We start from the raw sequence: 17792 nt of genomic DNA on the forward strand, positions 1-17792 counted from the left end.
CCACATGCATTGCCACTTTCAGTGATTGGTGGACATGCACGTCTAGATCTCTCTGCCTGTCAGTATTATCTCACACTTGCCCAGATTAAACTCCATCTGCTATTTCTCCGCCCAAGACTCCAATCAGTTTATATCCTGCTGTATCCTCTGACAATCCTCTTCACTATCCGCAACTCCACCAATTTTTGTGTCATTTGCCAACTTACTAATCAGACCAACTACATTTTCTTCCAAATAATTTATATACACCACAAACAACAAAGGCCCCAGAACTGATCCCTGTGGAACACCGCTGGTCACAGCCTTCCATTCAGATAAGCACCCTTCTACTGCTAACCCATGTCTTCTGTGCCGAAGCCATTCTGTATCCAACTTTCCAGCTCTCCTCTGATCCCATGTGACTTCACCTTTTGTACCAGTCTACCGTGAGACAGCTTTACTGAAGTCCATGTGTACAACATCTACTGCCTTTCCCTCATATATCATCTTTGTCACTTCCTCAAAAAACTCAATCAAATTAGTGAGGCACAACCTCCCCTTCACATAACCATGCTGCCCATCATTAATAAATCCATTTGTTTCCAAATGCGAGTAAATCCTGGGTGCAATTCTCCCAGCCCCGCGCGGGCCGGAGAATCGCCGCAACCGCTCCACGCGGCCCCGCGCCAGCGCACGATTCTCCGAGAATCGGCACCATTTGTGGCAGCGTGTTTGGTGCAGTGCCGGTCACGGACTGCTGTACACGGCGAGGCCACCAATTCTCTGGCCCCGATGGGCCAAGCGGCCGCGCAGAAAAAGCAGAGTGCCAGCGGCGCCGTCCACACCTGTTTGCTGCCGACGGGAACTCTGCGCGAAGGGTCAAGGGGTGGCCTGTGGGGTTGGGGTGAGGGGGGGCTCCGTCCCGGAGGGGGGGGGGGGGGGGGGGGGGGGGCTTCCGATGGGGCCTGGCCCGCAATTGTGGCTCACCAATCGGTGGGCCGGCCTCTTCCCCCCCCCGGGCCTACTTTGTTGTGCGTCCAGCCCCTGAACCCCCGCGCCATGTTGCGTCGGCCCCGGAGCGTTCAGTAAGGCTACCGTGCATGCGCGGGTTGGCGCGTCGCCATTGCACATGTGCGGGTTGATGCTGTCCCCAGTGTGCGCCAGGAAGTGAGGCTGGAGTGGCGTGAACCGCTCCAGCGCTGTGCTGGCCCCCTGTGGGGCCAGAATCGCTACTGCCCGCACACGTTTCGTGCTGTTGTGTAACGCAACGGCATTCACGATGGTGCGGACACTCTGTTCCGCGATCGGAGAATCGTGCCCCCATCTCTAAGAATTTTTTCCTGCCACTGTGGTCAAACTGACTGGTCTGTAGTTTTTTAGGTTTATGCTTACACCCTTTTTTGAACAAGGATGCAATATTTTCAGTCTTCCTGTCCTCCGGTACCACCACTGTATCTAAGGAGGATTGGGAGATTATTGCCAGTATAATATCAAAGCCTACTTCCCAGCACATTCTCTTCATGAACTTTTAACCATCAAGAATCTCAGCTACCTCTTCTTCACTTGGAATTTGGCAGCATTTTATTCTTTTTTAAAGACAGATGCAAAGTACTCATTTAGTACCTCAGCCATGCTGTCTGCCTTCATAAGAAGGCTCTTTGGATCCCTAATCTTCCCGGGCCTTCCTTTTACGAGCTCTTTACTATTTATTTGCAGGAGACTTTTAGATTCTCTTTTATATTAGTCATCAGTCCCTAATCTTTCCTTGCCCCTCTTCCTTTCTTTTCTATTTCCCAATCTCTCATTGCGAAATCACACTTGAGGCTGATGCAGCTTTACACAGAATGCACAAGTAAGGATTGATCAGGCTAAATAATCCACTGCTGTTTTCAATCATTGAAGAATCTTTTGTATATCACTGTTTCCTAGTTTTAAGGGGATTTCCTCTTTGGTTTTTAAATGTTGCCAATGAAGAAAATAAATTATTTTATCATAAAGAATAATAACTTATTCTGGTCTGCATATAGTGCTTTGTTGAATTCTAAAAAATAATATTATAAATGCTAATGAAAATTATTTGCAGCATCAATTAAATTGGTTTTGAACTCAGAAAACAGGTCTCATGTGGAAGGTAATATTCTGCAAGATTTACGTATGGTTAGAATTCCTGTGAGTGATCATATCATTCAAACTCAATTTGATTAAATCTCCTCTCCACCATTTCTTTGAAGGCCTTAATCCATTTTAAATAAATAGGACACCTGCTCTTGTAAAATGTCAGCAATAAGAATTTGATAGGAATTTGTTAAGAATTGCTGGAGACATTCCCATCTCATTTGTTCGAGAAAGTAGACACGTGGGAGCTGTATATTGAGGCAGCGACTTCTGCATCATTTCAAACAATGCAGCACAGAACCAGTAATGTATAGGTCTGGAAAAGACCACTTGAATCCAACTGGCCAAGTTAATAGATAGAACATATACTAATTGCCCTTAGATTCAGCTAATGTATGTCCAATTCCCTCTGAGAAAAATCTCTCAGCCTTCATGGCCTCTCTGGGCAATACATTCCAAACATTCACCACCCTCTGTTTGATCGAAGTACAGTGTATTTGAACTCATCTGGTGAGGCCTTCACAGTGTGCAGATCCTGAGACTTTTGCTCAGGCATCTGTTTAAAAAACATCTGCAAAATCCAAAACCTAAAAAGCACAGAAAGTCTTCCATGCCCAGAAGGGCAGTATAGAATAGATTTCTGATGCAAAGTCAATCGTCAGAGTATTCCAACTCTAGTTTTCATGGTACAGCCATACAAGAATGTCGTACATCTGTCTTTAACATAATTAAATATTCCAAAACATGTCAAAGCAGGAATATCAGACACAATTTGACACTTGGCTACATTAGGAAATACTATTTTTATATTATATCAAACAGAAAAAAAAAGAGGACAGCACGGTAGCATTGTGGATAGCACAATTGCTTCACAGCTCCAGGGTCCCAGGTTCGATTCCGGCTTGGGTCACTGTCTGTGCGGAGCCTGCACATCCTCCCCGTGTGTGCGTGGGCTTCCTCCGGGTGCTCCGGTTTCCTCCCACAGTCCAAAGATGTGCAGGTTAGGTGGATTGGCCATGATAAATTGCCCTTAGTGTCCAAAATTGCCCGTAGTGTTGGGTGGGGTTACTGGGTTATGGGGATAGGGTGGAGGTGTTGACCTTGGGTAGGGTGCTCTTTCCAAGAGCCGGTGCAGACTCGATGGGCCGAATGGCCTCCTTCTGCACTGTAAATTCTATGATAATCTATGAAATATTAACAATTTCTTGGTTAAAAGGATAGGTTTTAAAGAGAATCCTAAAGGAAGAAAGAAAGGTGGAGGGCCAGAGAGGTTTATCGAGGGAATTCCAGGCCATGGTACCTTGACAACTGAAGAAGTTACGGCATCCAAAGGTGAAGCTGAGAAAATCAGGGATGTGCAAGAGGCCGGAATTGGAGGAACTTAGAGTCTCGTGCAGCTGGAGGAAGATTCTAGAGATAGACAGGGCACGGAAAGATTTGAAAACAAAGGGGAACAATTAAAATTGTGATGTTGCTTAACCAGAAACCAATGCAGATCATCAAGCATGCTGGTGATGTCGAGTGAACAAAATTTGGTGCAAGTCCTGATATGGGCAGCAGGGTTTTGGATATGATCACGTTTACAGAGAGTGTAAGTGGGAGGCCGCGGCCCAGAGGCATTAAAAGATAACAAAGGCATGATGAGCATTTTAGTAGCAGATAAGCTGATTGGAGGGACCTGGGAGGTGGGCAACACCGCAGGAGTGGAAAGAGTCAATTTTGGTGATGGGGAAGATATGGGTTCAGAAGTTCAGGGTCAAATAGGAACAGTAGATTATTAATTATTGTCATCCAAAAGCCTATTTATGATACAAAAAGAAAGTGAGTCAAAACCAGATTGATTTCAGTTACAGGAAGTGACCTTATTGTAGGTGGGAGGAACCTATCAGTCACTCAGTTTCCCAACTAAATGCGTTACGTTTATCAATGGTCTTATCAAATCGAAAATGATCATTTTTGATGCCCTAAATAAGTTTGAAGTTTAAAGTAATTCACTTCCTTTAGAATTGCTCCCCAAAATATTACTCAGTATAATTTTGAAAAGAGAGTCAACAAATAATCCAAATAAATTTTCCAAATCATACAAATTACCCTGTATTTGGATAATTCTCATTAAACACAAAATTATCTAATTCAGATCACTCTGGGTGTACAAATTACTGACATTATACTATTCAAAGTAATATTTTTATCAATCTACTGATCACACCAGTGACTATTTATGACTGCAATGTTACGGGAGTGTCAAAACTTCATTAATCAGCAGGATCGGAGGTTTTGAATGAGTAATGGCTTGGTGCATTTACGCTCTCAATAACGGACAGAATCAATCTTTCCAGATTTGTGTGCTTACTTTGAAGATCCCAATGTTACAATTTTTCAGCTTCCCTACCTGAATCATCATTTTACAAAATGATACTTCTGGCAGGATGCCCATTCACTAGGGAAATCAAAATGGAAATAAATCATGGAAAGAGCATGCATGGATTGTCAATAAGTATTCCTGCTGACTAAGGCTTAAAAACCAGGAATGCAACTGTGTAAAATTGTCTTCGCTGTTTGCTGAAAAGTGTATTGATCCATCACTAATCTGAAAATTTTATCTAAGCCATTATCTGCTGCATTAACTGCCAAGGTGTTCCACAAATTGACAACCTTTTAGAGAAGAAACACGTTACTCAGATAAACATTTCAGTCCTGCTTGCAGAAGCTGTAAGGTTACATTCCAACCTGGATTTGGTCTGGAACAGTAAGGTGACTTACAGTGGGGCATGGTTGGTTATGCAGCAGCAGTGATTGAAGCACATTTATGGAATGCCCAGGAAACCCTTGGAAACCATCTCAGTGGAAATACAGGAACTTACTGCATGACCAGAGACCAAGAACACGACAACATAGTGTTTAGCACAATTGTTTCACAGCTCCAGCGACCCAGGTTCGATTCCCGGCTGGGTCACTGTCTGTGCGGAGCCTGCACATTTTCCCCGTGTCTGCGTGGGTTTTCTCCAGGTGCTCCAGTTTCCTCCCACAGTCCAAAGATGTGCGGGTTAGGTGGATTAGCCATGCTAAATTGCCCTTGGTGTCCAAACAAAAAAAAGTTAAGTGGGAGTTACTGGGTTATGGGGATAGGGTAGATAGGTGGGCTTGAGTAGGGTGCTCTTTCCAAGAGCTGGTGCAGGCTTTATAGGTCAAATGGCCTCCTTCTGCACTGTAAATTCTATGATTCTATATTCCTCACCCGCTGAGCCCAAGGCCTGAATTGGAAAGAAGGCTGCCATCTGGGTGTTTTATGAAACAATAAAAACTTGAATGGTGTATTGCCTTTGGGGTAGTAAAATGTCCCAAGGTACTACCCACGAGGGTAATCAGACAAAAAAATACACATTGAATCAAAGAATTATGGGTCATAACCAGTTGACTGATTAAAGTGATAGATTTTAAGCAGAGTTTTATGGGAAGAGCAAGTAGCAGAGAGCTTTAGGATGGGAATTCCAGAGCTTAGGAATAAGAGCCGAAGACAGGGCTGCCAATGGTCTGGCAAAGGACACTGGAAAGCACTAGAAGCCACTATTGGAAAACCACACAATTTCAGAGGGTTGTGAGATTGCAGGAGGTTCGAGAGATTGGGAGGGACCAGGTCATGAAAGGATCTGAAAACAAGGAGTGGAATTCTCCCAATTTGAGACCAAGTGCTATGGGGACAGGAACACCGGTCAATGGGAAAACATGCCAAATCTTCCAGCCCCAACCTCATTAATTATGCACCTGGGTATTTCACCATCTTCAGTGGCAGGGCAAGCCTGGATGATGCATAGTCTGCCTTTGTGTCTGTGTGCCATGCTGAAAAGGCTCCCAAAATCACTGACCCACCATTGAAGAAAGAAGGTGAACTTTCTGAATGTGAAGATACATCTCCAAGAGCACTCTGGGAGCAGAAGATGACCTTAGAATGAAGATGGATCTCCTGCAACATGCCAAGGCTGCAAGACAGACCTACTCATGGACACCTTAGTTGAAAGGTCCACTTGCAGAATCTTCCCTGACCCACTGCTGTGGCATTCCAGGGTACAGGGTTCCAGGCGGTCACCATCCTGAACTCCAGAGGCAGCCCCAGGCAATGTTCAGATGAGCCTCAACTGCTGCACAGCAGGTTGTTCTGAATGTCTTTCAGATCAGCATGTTTTCGTGCCAGCATCACGGAGAATCTGACGTGGGGAAGTCAGGCCTTTATCTGCAAACCAATGATGGGATGCAAATGAGGTTCACACCAGCCTCTGGCAGGTTTTCCAACCTGCGCTGGCCTATCAGCGATTTATCACACTGTAAATTCACACTGGCGTGAAACCCATTTCTGGCATTCCTGCCACATTCTCCCACCATGCCTGCCATCAAATAGGTTGGCAGGGGGCTTGGGAAAAATCTATACAAGTAATAAAATATAAAAATTCTCCCCCTCATGACGCTGCAGACGCGAACCGTGATTGGGTGGAGAATCGGGTGTACAACCAAAATCAAAGTCCATGCCCGGCACCGATTCGGCCGACATGCTCCAGTCCCTCCTGGTGACGATAACGAGGCTTGCGCCACACACTGTGAGCTAAGCATTTGCATGCATTTAAATATGATTAGCGGGCTGGACACATTGGGCGGGAGTCTCTCAGCCTACGCCAGATCGGGGAATCGCTGGTCCAGGCGCGAATTGCGCGATGCCACCCTGATGCCGGTCTGCCAATTCGCCGGTGAGCAGAGGTCACCCACACCACAGCATGCTAGAATTTCAAATTCAGATTGAGCGAGAGAAGATAGAGTGCCATACTGGAGTTTTAGCATTGGGCAGAGGTAATTATACAGTCCTGAGGAAAGAGTTGGCCCAAGTAGACTGGGCACAAATAATTGAGGGTAGGACAGTTGAGGAACAATGGCAGACGTTCTGGGAGATATTAAACAGCTCTCAATGAAAGTACATTCCCAGAGAGGAAGTGCAATTGTAAAAGGGAGAAAAACGTTCTATGGCTAAACAAAGAAGTCAAGGAAGACATAAAGGCAAAATCTAGGGCATACCATACCGCAAAAGCTACTGGTAAACTGGAGGATTGGGAGAACTTTAAGGTTCAGTAAAAGGCTACTTAAAGTAAAATCAAAAGAGCTAAGATGAACTACGAAAGGAAACGAGCAAAAAATAAACCAAAAGTTTCTAATAATAATAATCTTTATTATTGTCACAAGTAGGCTTACATTAACACTGCAATGAAGTTACTGTGAAAATCCCCTAGTCGCCTAGGCTCCTGTTTGGGTACACAGAGGGAGAATTCAGAATGTCCAATTCACCTAGCAAGCACATCTTTCGGGACTTGTGAGAGAAAACCGGAACACCCGGAGGAAACCCACGCTGACACAGACAGTGACCCATGCGGGAATCAAACCTGGGACCCTGGTGCTGTGAAGCAACAGTGCTAAGTATATAAAAAGGAAGAGAATGGCTAAAGTAAATATTGGCCCTTTACTGGTGATGTAATAATGGCGGAGGCATTGAACCAATATTTTGCCTCTGTCTTCTTGGTGGAAGATAATAAAAAATTTCCAAAAACTACATTTAATGCAGAGGAACTCGGTGCAATAACCATCACTAGGGAGATAGTATTAAATAAATTGATGGGATTAAGGGCAGATAAGTCTCTTGGATCTGATGGCCTGCATCCTAGGGAATTAAGGGAGGTTGCAGCAGAGATAGGGGATGCATTGGCTATGATATTTCAGAATTCCTTGGATCTGGAAAGGTGCTAGTGGATTGGAAACACATTAATGTGACACCCTTATTCCAAAAGGGAGAGAGGCAAAAAGTAGGAAACCACAGACAGGATAACTTGACTTCTGTGGTGGGGAAGTTGCTGAAATCAATCATTAAGGAGGAGATTGGCAGCATGGGGGCCTCACGGTAGCTTGGTGGTTAGCATCAATGCTTCACAGCTCCAGGGTCCCAGGTTCGATTCCCGGCTGGGTCACTGTCTGTGTGGAGTCTGCACGTCCTCCCCGTGTGTGTGTGGGTTTCCTCCGGGTGCTCCGGTTTCCTCCCACAGTCCAAAGATGTGCGGGTTAGGTGGATTGGCCATGCTAAATTGCCCGTAGTGTAAGGTTAATGGGGGGATTGTTGGGTTACGGGTATACGGGTTACGTGGGTTTAAGTAGGGTGATCATTGCTCGGCACAACATCGAGGGCCGAAGGGCCTGTTCTGTGCTGTACTGTTCTATATTCTATGGTGGCACAGTGGTTAGCACTGCTGTCTCACGGTGCCAAGGTCCCAGGTTCGATCCCAGCTCTGGGTCACTGTTCATGTGGAGTTTGCACATTCTCCCCATGTTTGCATGGGTTTCGCCCCCACTACCCAAAGATGTGTAGTGTAGGTGGATTGGCCATGCTAAATGGCCTCTTAATTGGAAAAAATGAATTGGGCACTCTAAATTTTGTGTTTTAATTAAGGAGGACATGACCGAACATTTGGAAAGACAAAGCTGAATCCATCATCGTCAGCATAGTTTTATGAAGGGCAAGTCATGCTTGTCAAACGTGCTTGAGTCCTTTGAAGACTTAACCAGCCGGACTAGGAGGGGCTGCAGGAAGAGCCTGGGGACCACCCGTGGGGCCAGCCAGAGAATGGAGGACAGGGGGCGACGATGAGGGTCTGACATGCCTGGAAAACCAGTGAGGCCATCATCCTTGCCTGCTATTCATTGGACATGGCATCATCTGTCATCTCTCCCCCTTTTCCACCCTGCCAGGATCTTATACATCACTCCAGGGTGATGGGCCTGTGCCAGCACAGTCAGCGGGTCAATATACAAGGCAGGAGGGCGATGATAACCTGCTGTGAGCTGAGCTCTGAAGCTCCTTAATCTATGCCACAGTCTGACTCCAGTCTGTCTGCTGACAGGGTACACTCACATCCATCACCTGCATGTGGTATGCCTTGCGGGGAGGCCTAAGTCTAGGACAGTGAGCCTGGAGAATTGGGGATGCAGCTGGCCCACAGTGTGGAATAATGTGACGGAGGCTTCACAGACTTAACATGTTTAATGCTGGACATTCATGACCCCAACTGTCCCGACCCGCGATGATGCCACCCCCACTCTCTCCCAATGCCACCTCAGTGATCCTTGATCTACTCAGCCCTTCGTGCTCTTTCGCTTGTTTACGTTTGTCCCCAGGATGCACATCAGAGGTTGAGGTAGCCTGCTGTTTACCACGTCCTGTGATCTTTGATGTCGGTCTGGGGCTGGAGGTGCTCGCCCGGCGTGCTGGTGTCACTGGCTTTGTTGACTCCAATAGGCGCCACTGGCAAAGCGGAGGCGGGGGAACACTTGAGAGGCAGGTGACCGCTGCTGTCACCCTGTAGGGAGGCACTTGCTGGCCTCCAGCGCTCCCTCCTCCCAGTGAGTGCTCGTAGGGCCCTGGGGTGACGTTGTGATGGAGGGGCAGCTGGATTGAGCTCTGGGTGCCCCTGCATCATCTGGCTTTGCCATCCCTGGTGGTTTCACATTGCCTGCACCATGGTGTCGATGCCCTCAGCGAAGGCCCTCTGTGACTGGGCCATGCTCTGAAGCGCCCCGCCAAAGTCCACCTGTCTCTGGGACACAGCCCTCAACGACTGTGACATGCTCTGGAACTCTTCGGCAAAGCCCACCTGAGACTGGGACATGCTCCGCAGCACGTCGGCAAAGACCACCTGCATCAGGGACACATTCCCCAACGACTTGGACATGTTGTCTAGATCCTCAGCCATGGCCGTCACTGACTGAGCAACGAATTGGACACCACTGCCCATAGTCTTTGGGACTCTTCCAATCGGGTATGCACCACTGGAGTGTCGCTGACATACTCACTGAAGCTCAGCCTCACCCTAGCGACTGCATCAGCTCTGGGATAGCCTACTCCGGAGACTCGACATCTGACTGGGACCCAGTTGGATCCTGGGATCCAGCAGATCTCCGACTGCTGTCTCCCCTGGATGTTTCTGCCTCCACCTGATGTGCATCAGCAACTGCGTGGTACTCAGCAGATGCCCCAGTGTCCCAGAAACCTGTCCACTATGTTTGCCCACCGAGGTGTCTGTCTCTGCGCTGGTGGAAGGTAGGGTTGACAGCTGTGACGTTTCGATGATGGCATCCTCGGAGCTGTCCTCTGAGATGTTCTCTTGGATCCCGTCTGTTGTGGGCCAATGTCTCCTGCGGGGTCTCAGAGGAGGCATTGTGAGCCGCACCCTGCAAGCTTCGCAGTGGGTGGGGGGGACAGTGTGGACACCGATGTTGGGCATGGTTGGGGTGTGCCGGTGGGTACCATGGTATGCTGCAGCACAGATGCGGTATTGTCCTGGCGGGGGTGGTTTGGGGAAGTGCTAAGTGCAGCACGGTAGCATAGTGGTTAGCACAATTGCTTCACAGCTGCAGGGTCCCAAGGTTTGATTCCCGGCTTGGGTCAGTGTCTGTGTGGAGTCTGCACGTTCTCCCCGTGTCTGTCTGGGTTTCCTCCAGGTGCTCCGGTTTCCTCCCACAGTCCAAAGATGTACAGGTTAGGTGGATTGGGCGTGATAAATTGCCCTTAGTGTCCAAAATTGCCCTTAGTGTTGGGTGGGGTTACTGGGTTATGGGGATAGGGTGCAGGTGTGGTGTTGGGTAGGATGCTCTTTCCAAGAGCCAGTGCAGACTCGATGGGCCGAATGGCCTCCTTCTGCACTGTAAATTCTATGATATCTATGATATCTAAGTGCAGGGACATCGGGGTAGGGGTTGGTGGGACGCTGCCAACTCACCCGGTGGAGGTCGTTTAGCTTCTTGTGGCATTGGGTGGCGGTCCTCCTACTCCCCGAGTTGATGGCCTCTGCAACTGCATCCCAGACGGCACTGGCTGCCCTGTGGCTGACCATCTGAGCCCCTTGGGGGAACAGGGTATTCCTTCTGGACTGCATTGCATCCATCAGTCTGACCAGGTCGGCATTTCCGAATCGTGGCGCTGGTCTGCCCGGTGGCATGGCCGCGATCAGTTTAAGACCTGTTCCCCCTCGTTCGCGGGGAGCTGCCAAGCACGGTCCCAGTGAATCAGCTGGTGGGACAGTCTCTTCCGGCTAGAAGCCCATGGGACATCATTAAGTGGCCTAAGTACATATCAGTGACGGCCCCACTGGGACAGCCGTCCCGAAACACCTGGTTGTTCCCGCTCGCTACCACACTTAGAAACCTTTCCATTCGGCCGCGCCCAGCATTTCCCACATTTCGCCAATAAAATCATGGGCTGGGTTCTCCGCACCCTGATGCCAAAATCACACCAGATGTATGAAAAGGAAGTGCTTCACACTTATGTTAATCTGAGTTTAAAGATCAATCGCTGGTGAGGCCACAACTTCACTAGTGTGTGCAATTCTAATCACCACATTACAGAAAGTACGTAATTGCTCTGGAGAGAGTCCAGAGGAGGTTTACAAGAATGTTGTCAGAGCTAGAAAAGTGTAGCTATGAGGAGAGATTGGACAGGTTGGGGTTATTTTTCTTGGAACAAAGAAAGCTGAAGGGGGACTTAGTTGAGGTGTACAAAATTATGAGGGGAAGAAGTCGGGTGGACAGGATAAAATAGTTTCCCTCAGTGGAGACATAGATTCAAGATAAGTGGCAGAAGGTGTAGAGGGGACATTAGGAAGAACCTTTTTACGCAGAGGGTAGTGGGAGCCTGCAATTCACTGCCCAGGTTGGTGGTGGAGGCAAAGACTCTAAATTCTTTTTTAAAATACCTGGACCTGCACCTAAGGTGCTCCAAGCTACAGGGCTATGGGCCGGGTGCAGGAAAATGGAATTAGAAAGGGAACCTGGGTACCTTCGGGCTGGCGTGGACAAGACCGGCTGAATGACCTCCTTCTGTGCTGTAACTTTTCTATGGTTCTAACTCAGAATTTGTTCTCTATCCCAGTCACCCATCAGAACCAGTTTTAGCTTTGTTATATTCCACTGATTAGCATTCCATTGTTAAAAATAAACGAGTGCTGTTATTTTCCTTACTGAATGCATCAGCAAGATAAATAGCGAGTAGAATAATTGGAACTAATTTCTATTTGCTTTGTGACTGCAGAACACTTATGGCAAGTCTCTGCCACATTGGTACCGTCCGCATATTACCAGTGGTTTCTACAATGCATACATTGCTTGTGCCCAGAATATGTATTGTGCTGATAAGGAAGGATAAACATCAACATATCTCCACCATCTCTCTTCCTGGCAAAGTGGAGTAGGAGGTGCTCCAAGAAAATTGCTGCCACGGCAAAACAATAGAGGTTCAACTCCAAAGTTTAGTTCCCCATCAGAAACTGATACCGAAATAACAGATTTGCTTATCAATAAATCCTATTGATTTCATTACTTACTCAGCCAAACCTCGCCAAACTGTCCAGCGCCCAGTTTATTTAACATCTTCAAGGATTCTCTTGGGATTTCCCACTCATCAGGCCACCATGGCTTCCGAGGAATCAGCATTGGACAGGGTTTAATCAGACGTTGACACAATCCATCAGAATTTTCTGAAGAAATAATATCGGTGGTCAGTCACCTAAGACAGTCCTGTATGATTAGAGTAAGGTTTGTGTTTTATTGGCTGCATATACTTACTTGCATAATACAAAACAAGTTTTTGTAAAGTGGTAAATGTGACTCTCGGAGTGATATAATAACCACCATTGTCAAGGGTTCTAATCTTGTAGTGCTTCACTATTTCTCCATGTTTTGAGTCATAGTCCCTCACGGAAAGTGAAAAGGAACCTACACAAGACAGCAAAAGAGATGGTTAAACCTTTAATAAGTCAAATACGATCATATAAACAATAGAATTTTACCATAACGAAGACCCGTCTTCACATTCAGGAGACTCTCCATCATGTTGTGTGGTATTACCACCAAGATAAATGGGATAGATTTTGAACAGATCTAGCAACTCAAGACTGGGCAACCATGAGGCAGCAGCAGAATTGTATTCAACCACAATCTGAAACCTTATGGCCACCGGGCAAATCCCCCATTCTACCATTACCACCAAACCAGGGGATTAACTCTGGTTCAATGAAGAGTGCAGGAGAGCATGCCAGGAGCAACATCAGGCATACCGAAAAATGAGGTGGCAACCGGGTGAAGCTACAAAATAGGACTACTTATGTGCAAACAGCATAAGCAGCAAGTAATAGACAGAGCTAAATAGTATCATAACCAATGGATCAGATCGAAGGGTCCTGCCACATCCAATTGTGAACGATGGTAGAACATTAAACAACTCACTGGAGGACCAGGCTTCGCAAATGTCCTTATCCTCAATGATGCAGGAGCATAGGTACAAAATACAGCCATTTGCAACAATCTCCATCCAAAAGTGATGAGTGGATGACCCATCTGGGCCTCATCCAGAGGGCACCAGAAACACAGATGCCAGTCTTCAGCCAATTTGATTCCCTCAACGTGACATCAAGAAATGGCTGAAGACACTGGATACTTCAAATGCTATGGGCCCTTCCACTATTTCAGCAATAAGTCCTGAAGACTTGTTCTCCAGAACTTGCTGCACCCCTTACAAACTATTCCAGTACAGCTACAGCACTGGAATCTACCCGGCAATGTGGAAAATTGCCCAGGTATGTCGTGTACACAAAAATCAGGACAAATCCAGCCCAGGAATTTCCTGCTCCATCAGTCTACTCTTGTTCATCAGTAAAATGAAGGGGTCATCAACAGTGCTGTCAAGCAGCACTTACTCAGCAATAACCTGCTCGCTGATGCTCAGTTTAGGTTCCGCCAAGGTCACTTAGAGCAACCTTGGTTCAAACAGGGACAAAAGAGCTGAATGCCAAAGGTGAGGTGAGAGTGACTGTCCTTGACATCAAGGCTGCATTTGACTGAGTATGGCATCAAGGAGCCCTAGCAAAACTGGAGTCAATGGGAATCGTAGGAAAACCCTCCGCTGTTTGGAATTATATCTGGCACAAAGGATCATGGTTATCGTTGTTGGAGGTCAATCATTTCAGTTCAGGACATCACTGCAGAAGTTCATCAGGGTGTCTTAGGCCCAAACACCTTCAGCTGTTTCATTAATGAAGGTCAGAAGTGGGGATGTTCACTGATGATTGCACAATGTTCAGCACCATTTGTGACTCTTCAGATAGTGAAGCAATCCATGTCCAAATACAGCACAACCTGGACAATGTTGAGGCTTGGGCTAACAAATGGCAGTAACATTTGTGCCATACAAGTGCCAGGCAATGATTATCTCCAGCAAGAAAGAATCTAACCATCACCCTGTGACATTCAATGGTATTGCCCTCACTGACACCCACACAATCAACACCCTGGAGATTGGCCACAAACTGAACTGGACTAGCCAGATATAAGACCAGGTCAGAGGCCTCTCCTTCGATATTTCAGCTGGTAGAACGGAGGACTGTAGATGATTAAAACTGACATCCTTAGGTCGCAGGTTCAATTCCATAAGAGCAGGTCAGAGGCTAGGAATCCTGTGAAGAGTAACACACCTCCTGACTCCCCAGAGTCCATCACCATCTACAAGGCACAAGTCAGGAGTGTGATGAAATACTCTCCACTTCCATGTGTGAAGAATTTGGGATAATTAAGATTAAAAAATGAAATTGGGATAAAATAAAATAAAACAGGGAGTTGATCGGGGCAGCTAACTGAAAAGATATTGAGATGCAAATTAGCATATCATTGAGAAAAGCAAGTATTTAGCTAGGTGACCAGAGGAAAATAATGGGCTATATAAGAGGTAACTTGAAAATGAAGAGGTAAGGAAATTGATATGTATATGCTAAAAGCTGACTCCACAGGGTGGATAACATCAAAGGAAAATAATGATATATCCATAGCACAATGATAGGGGAAAGGGACACAGCTATTATCAAAGCCACACCCAGCTGCAGAAACAATGTCCTGTCAAGTATCAAATTTCACCTTCACTAAAACTGAAAACAGTTTTTCTAAACTTGGCAAATAACATGTAGTATGATAACTATCTGCTAGATTTAGCTCAGAGAGTTTCTAATATTGGATCTTGGTTAGGAACACAGGGGTGTCTCAGACTTCAGGGAATATAGGTAATTGAAAACAAAGGGGTAACTTAATGTTGTGTGTGTATGGCCATCAGAGTAGCTAAGTGTTATAGCATATACTAGTCCTTCTTGTTGTGTGTTTTATTTTTTTTTAAGTTAATAGATATTCATTATTAATTGTTCACACAATGACTGGACTACTCTTCCCTGGTTCACTTATTTTTCTCACAGGATACCAAACTGAAAATAATCACCAATAAGAAGCTGTGTGCACCAAGGGGCGGGATTCCCCAACCCTCCGTTGGGTCGGAGAATCGCCGGGGGGGGGGGGGGGGGGGGGGGGGGGGGTGAATCCCGCCCCACCACTCCGACACCGGCTGCCAAATTCTCCGCGCCGTTTTTTTTGGCGAGGGCGGGAATCACATCCCGACGGTCGGGGACCATTGGCAGTGCCCCCCCCCCCGCCCCCCCTCCCCGGCGATTCTCTGGGACTCAATGGGCCGAGCGGCCGCCCGTTTTCGGCCAGTCCCGCTGGTGTGAAATACACAAGGTCCATACCGGCGACATGGTTCTGAGGGCGGCCTGCGGCGTCATCGGGGGGGAGCGGGGGGATCCAGCCCCCCGCGGGGGCCCTCACGGTGGCCTGGCCCGCAATCGGTGCCCACCAATCTGCCGTCAGGCCTGTGCCATGGGGGCACTCTTTCCCTCCGCACCGGCCTCTGTAAAGCTCCGCAATGGCTGGCGCGGAGAGGAAACCCCCTGCGCATGTGCAGGGATCTCACCAGCGGTTCTGTGCATGCGCCAGAACACTCTGGCGCTCCCGTGCATGCGCCAACTCGCGCCAGCCGGCGGAGGCCCTTCAGTGCCGGTTGGCACGGCGCCAACCACTCCAGCGCCAGCCTAACTCCCGGAAGTGCGGAGAATTCTGCAACTTCCGGGCGGCCCAACGCCGGAGTGGTTCACGCCACTCTTTGGCGCCGGTACGGCCCGCCCGCCAGTTGGGGGAGAATCCCAGCCAAGGTTCCTTCGACAGCAATTTTCTAACTCATGACAATTACCTTCTAGAAGGACAAAGGAAGCAGACTCATGGGAGGCCTACTCCTCCCCTCTACCCCACCCAAGCCACTCACCACTCTGACTTGGAAATATATTGCCATTCCTTCACCGTCGCTGGCTCAAAATCATGGAACTCCCTCCATAAGAGCACTGTGTGTGTACCTACACCACATGGACTGCAGCAGTTTAAGAAGGCAGCTCAACACTACCTTTTCAAGGGCAATTAGGGATGGGAAATAAATGCTGGCCAAGCCAGCAACAACCACATCCTGTGAGTGAATTATTACAAATGCATTTATATAGCTACTCTCATGGCCTTAGACTTCCCCACAGTGCTTTAAATTTAATTCGGTACGTCTGAAATGTAGGGTCAGATTTTTGTGGAGTTGTGTAGACTCCAGGGTGCATTAAAACTGGTAGGTGGGACCTGCATATAGAAGTGTCACCAGCATTTCCTCCAGATATAATTTTTGCTTGTATGTGAAAAGGGTGGAATGTGACACACACACATGCTGGAAACTCAAACTCAGCAGGGCAATTTGAACTCAGTATTGGGAAGCCCGGTGAGGCATCTTGGGACATCTACCAGTATATCGCGCTCCTGTTCGGTTGCACCCAAACAAGTGCGTGATGCAGCTGGGAAATGCTGGGAGAGTCCTCCTACAGGCTTCCCAACAGCCAGTAAGCCTCGCGAGATCTACCCAGAGGGTAGTGGGTTCCTGGAACTCTCTGCCGGAGGAGGTGGTGGAAGCAGGGACGATAGTGACGTTTAATGGGACATCTTGACAATACATGAATAGGATGGGAATGGAGGGATACAGACCCCGGAAGTGTAGACGATTTTAGTTTAGACGGGCACCATGGTCGGCACAGGCTTGGAGGGCCGAAGGGCCTGTTCCTGTGCTTTACTTTTCTTTGTTCTTTGTTCTTTATTCACACAAACGCGGACCAGGGGGAACAGCACCCAAGGGGTCTCCCAAGCCATCGAAAGCCCCTGGGCAATCAGGGACAGTGCAGGGCCTCCCGGCCCTCCCCCTGAAATGCTGGCACTGTCAGGCTGGCATCTTGGCACTGCCACACTGACACTGCCAAGGTGTCCAGGTGGCACTGCAAAGCCAGAAGAGCACTGCCAGGGTGCCCAGGTGCCAGGATGGCACTGCCATGGGTCAGGGCCTGAGGGAGGGCCATGACCGTGTAAGGAGGGTGGAGGATATGGTTGGGGGGGTGCAGGGCCGGTATGAGAGGGCCTCCGTAAGGGGAGGCCCAAAAGGGGGTGTGGAAAGGCCTGAAAAGCGAGGCCCTCAGTGACCCAATAGCAGGGTGTCATCACTTGGCAGGAGAGGGGGAGGTAATGCCCATGTGTATTGGGGTGATATTGCCCATGGGTAGAGGGTGAGGAGGACCCACAAGTCCCTTTGAGATCGGGACACCTTTTTAAAATGTGCCCCAATCTCTGAGGAGCCAGTCTGGCCACAAGTTCAACTCCCTTGTGGTGAAAATAATTCTAAGCGTTGGCTTAACTGGGAAGAATCTGCCCAGGGCCCAAAAGTGACTAAGTAT

At 47.9% G+C, this 17792-nt stretch overlaps 1 protein-coding gene across 6 annotated transcripts in view; it reads right to left on the reverse strand.

The window, feature by feature from the left end:
• The window catches only part of blk (BLK proto-oncogene, Src family tyrosine kinase), a 156460-nt gene that overhangs the window by 47699 nt on the left and 90969 nt on the right, over nucleotides 1-17792 (reverse strand). For all 6 annotated transcript variants that reach the window (XM_038799959.1, XM_038799957.1, XM_038799962.1 and 3 more), the window contains exons 7-8: nucleotides 12739-12888; nucleotides 12498-12650 (exon numbers count right to left, since the gene is read on the reverse strand). In XM_038799959.1, the coding sequence (XP_038655887.1) occupies nucleotides 12498-12650; nucleotides 12739-12888 (303 nt within the window). The remainder of the gene's footprint in view (nucleotides 1-12497; nucleotides 12651-12738; nucleotides 12889-17792) is intronic.

Source organism: Scyliorhinus canicula, chromosome 6 (assembly GCF_902713615.1).
Source record: "Scyliorhinus canicula chromosome 6, sScyCan1.1, whole genome shotgun sequence".
NCBI classification, from domain to species: Eukaryota; Metazoa; Chordata; class Chondrichthyes; order Carcharhiniformes; family Scyliorhinidae; genus Scyliorhinus; species Scyliorhinus canicula.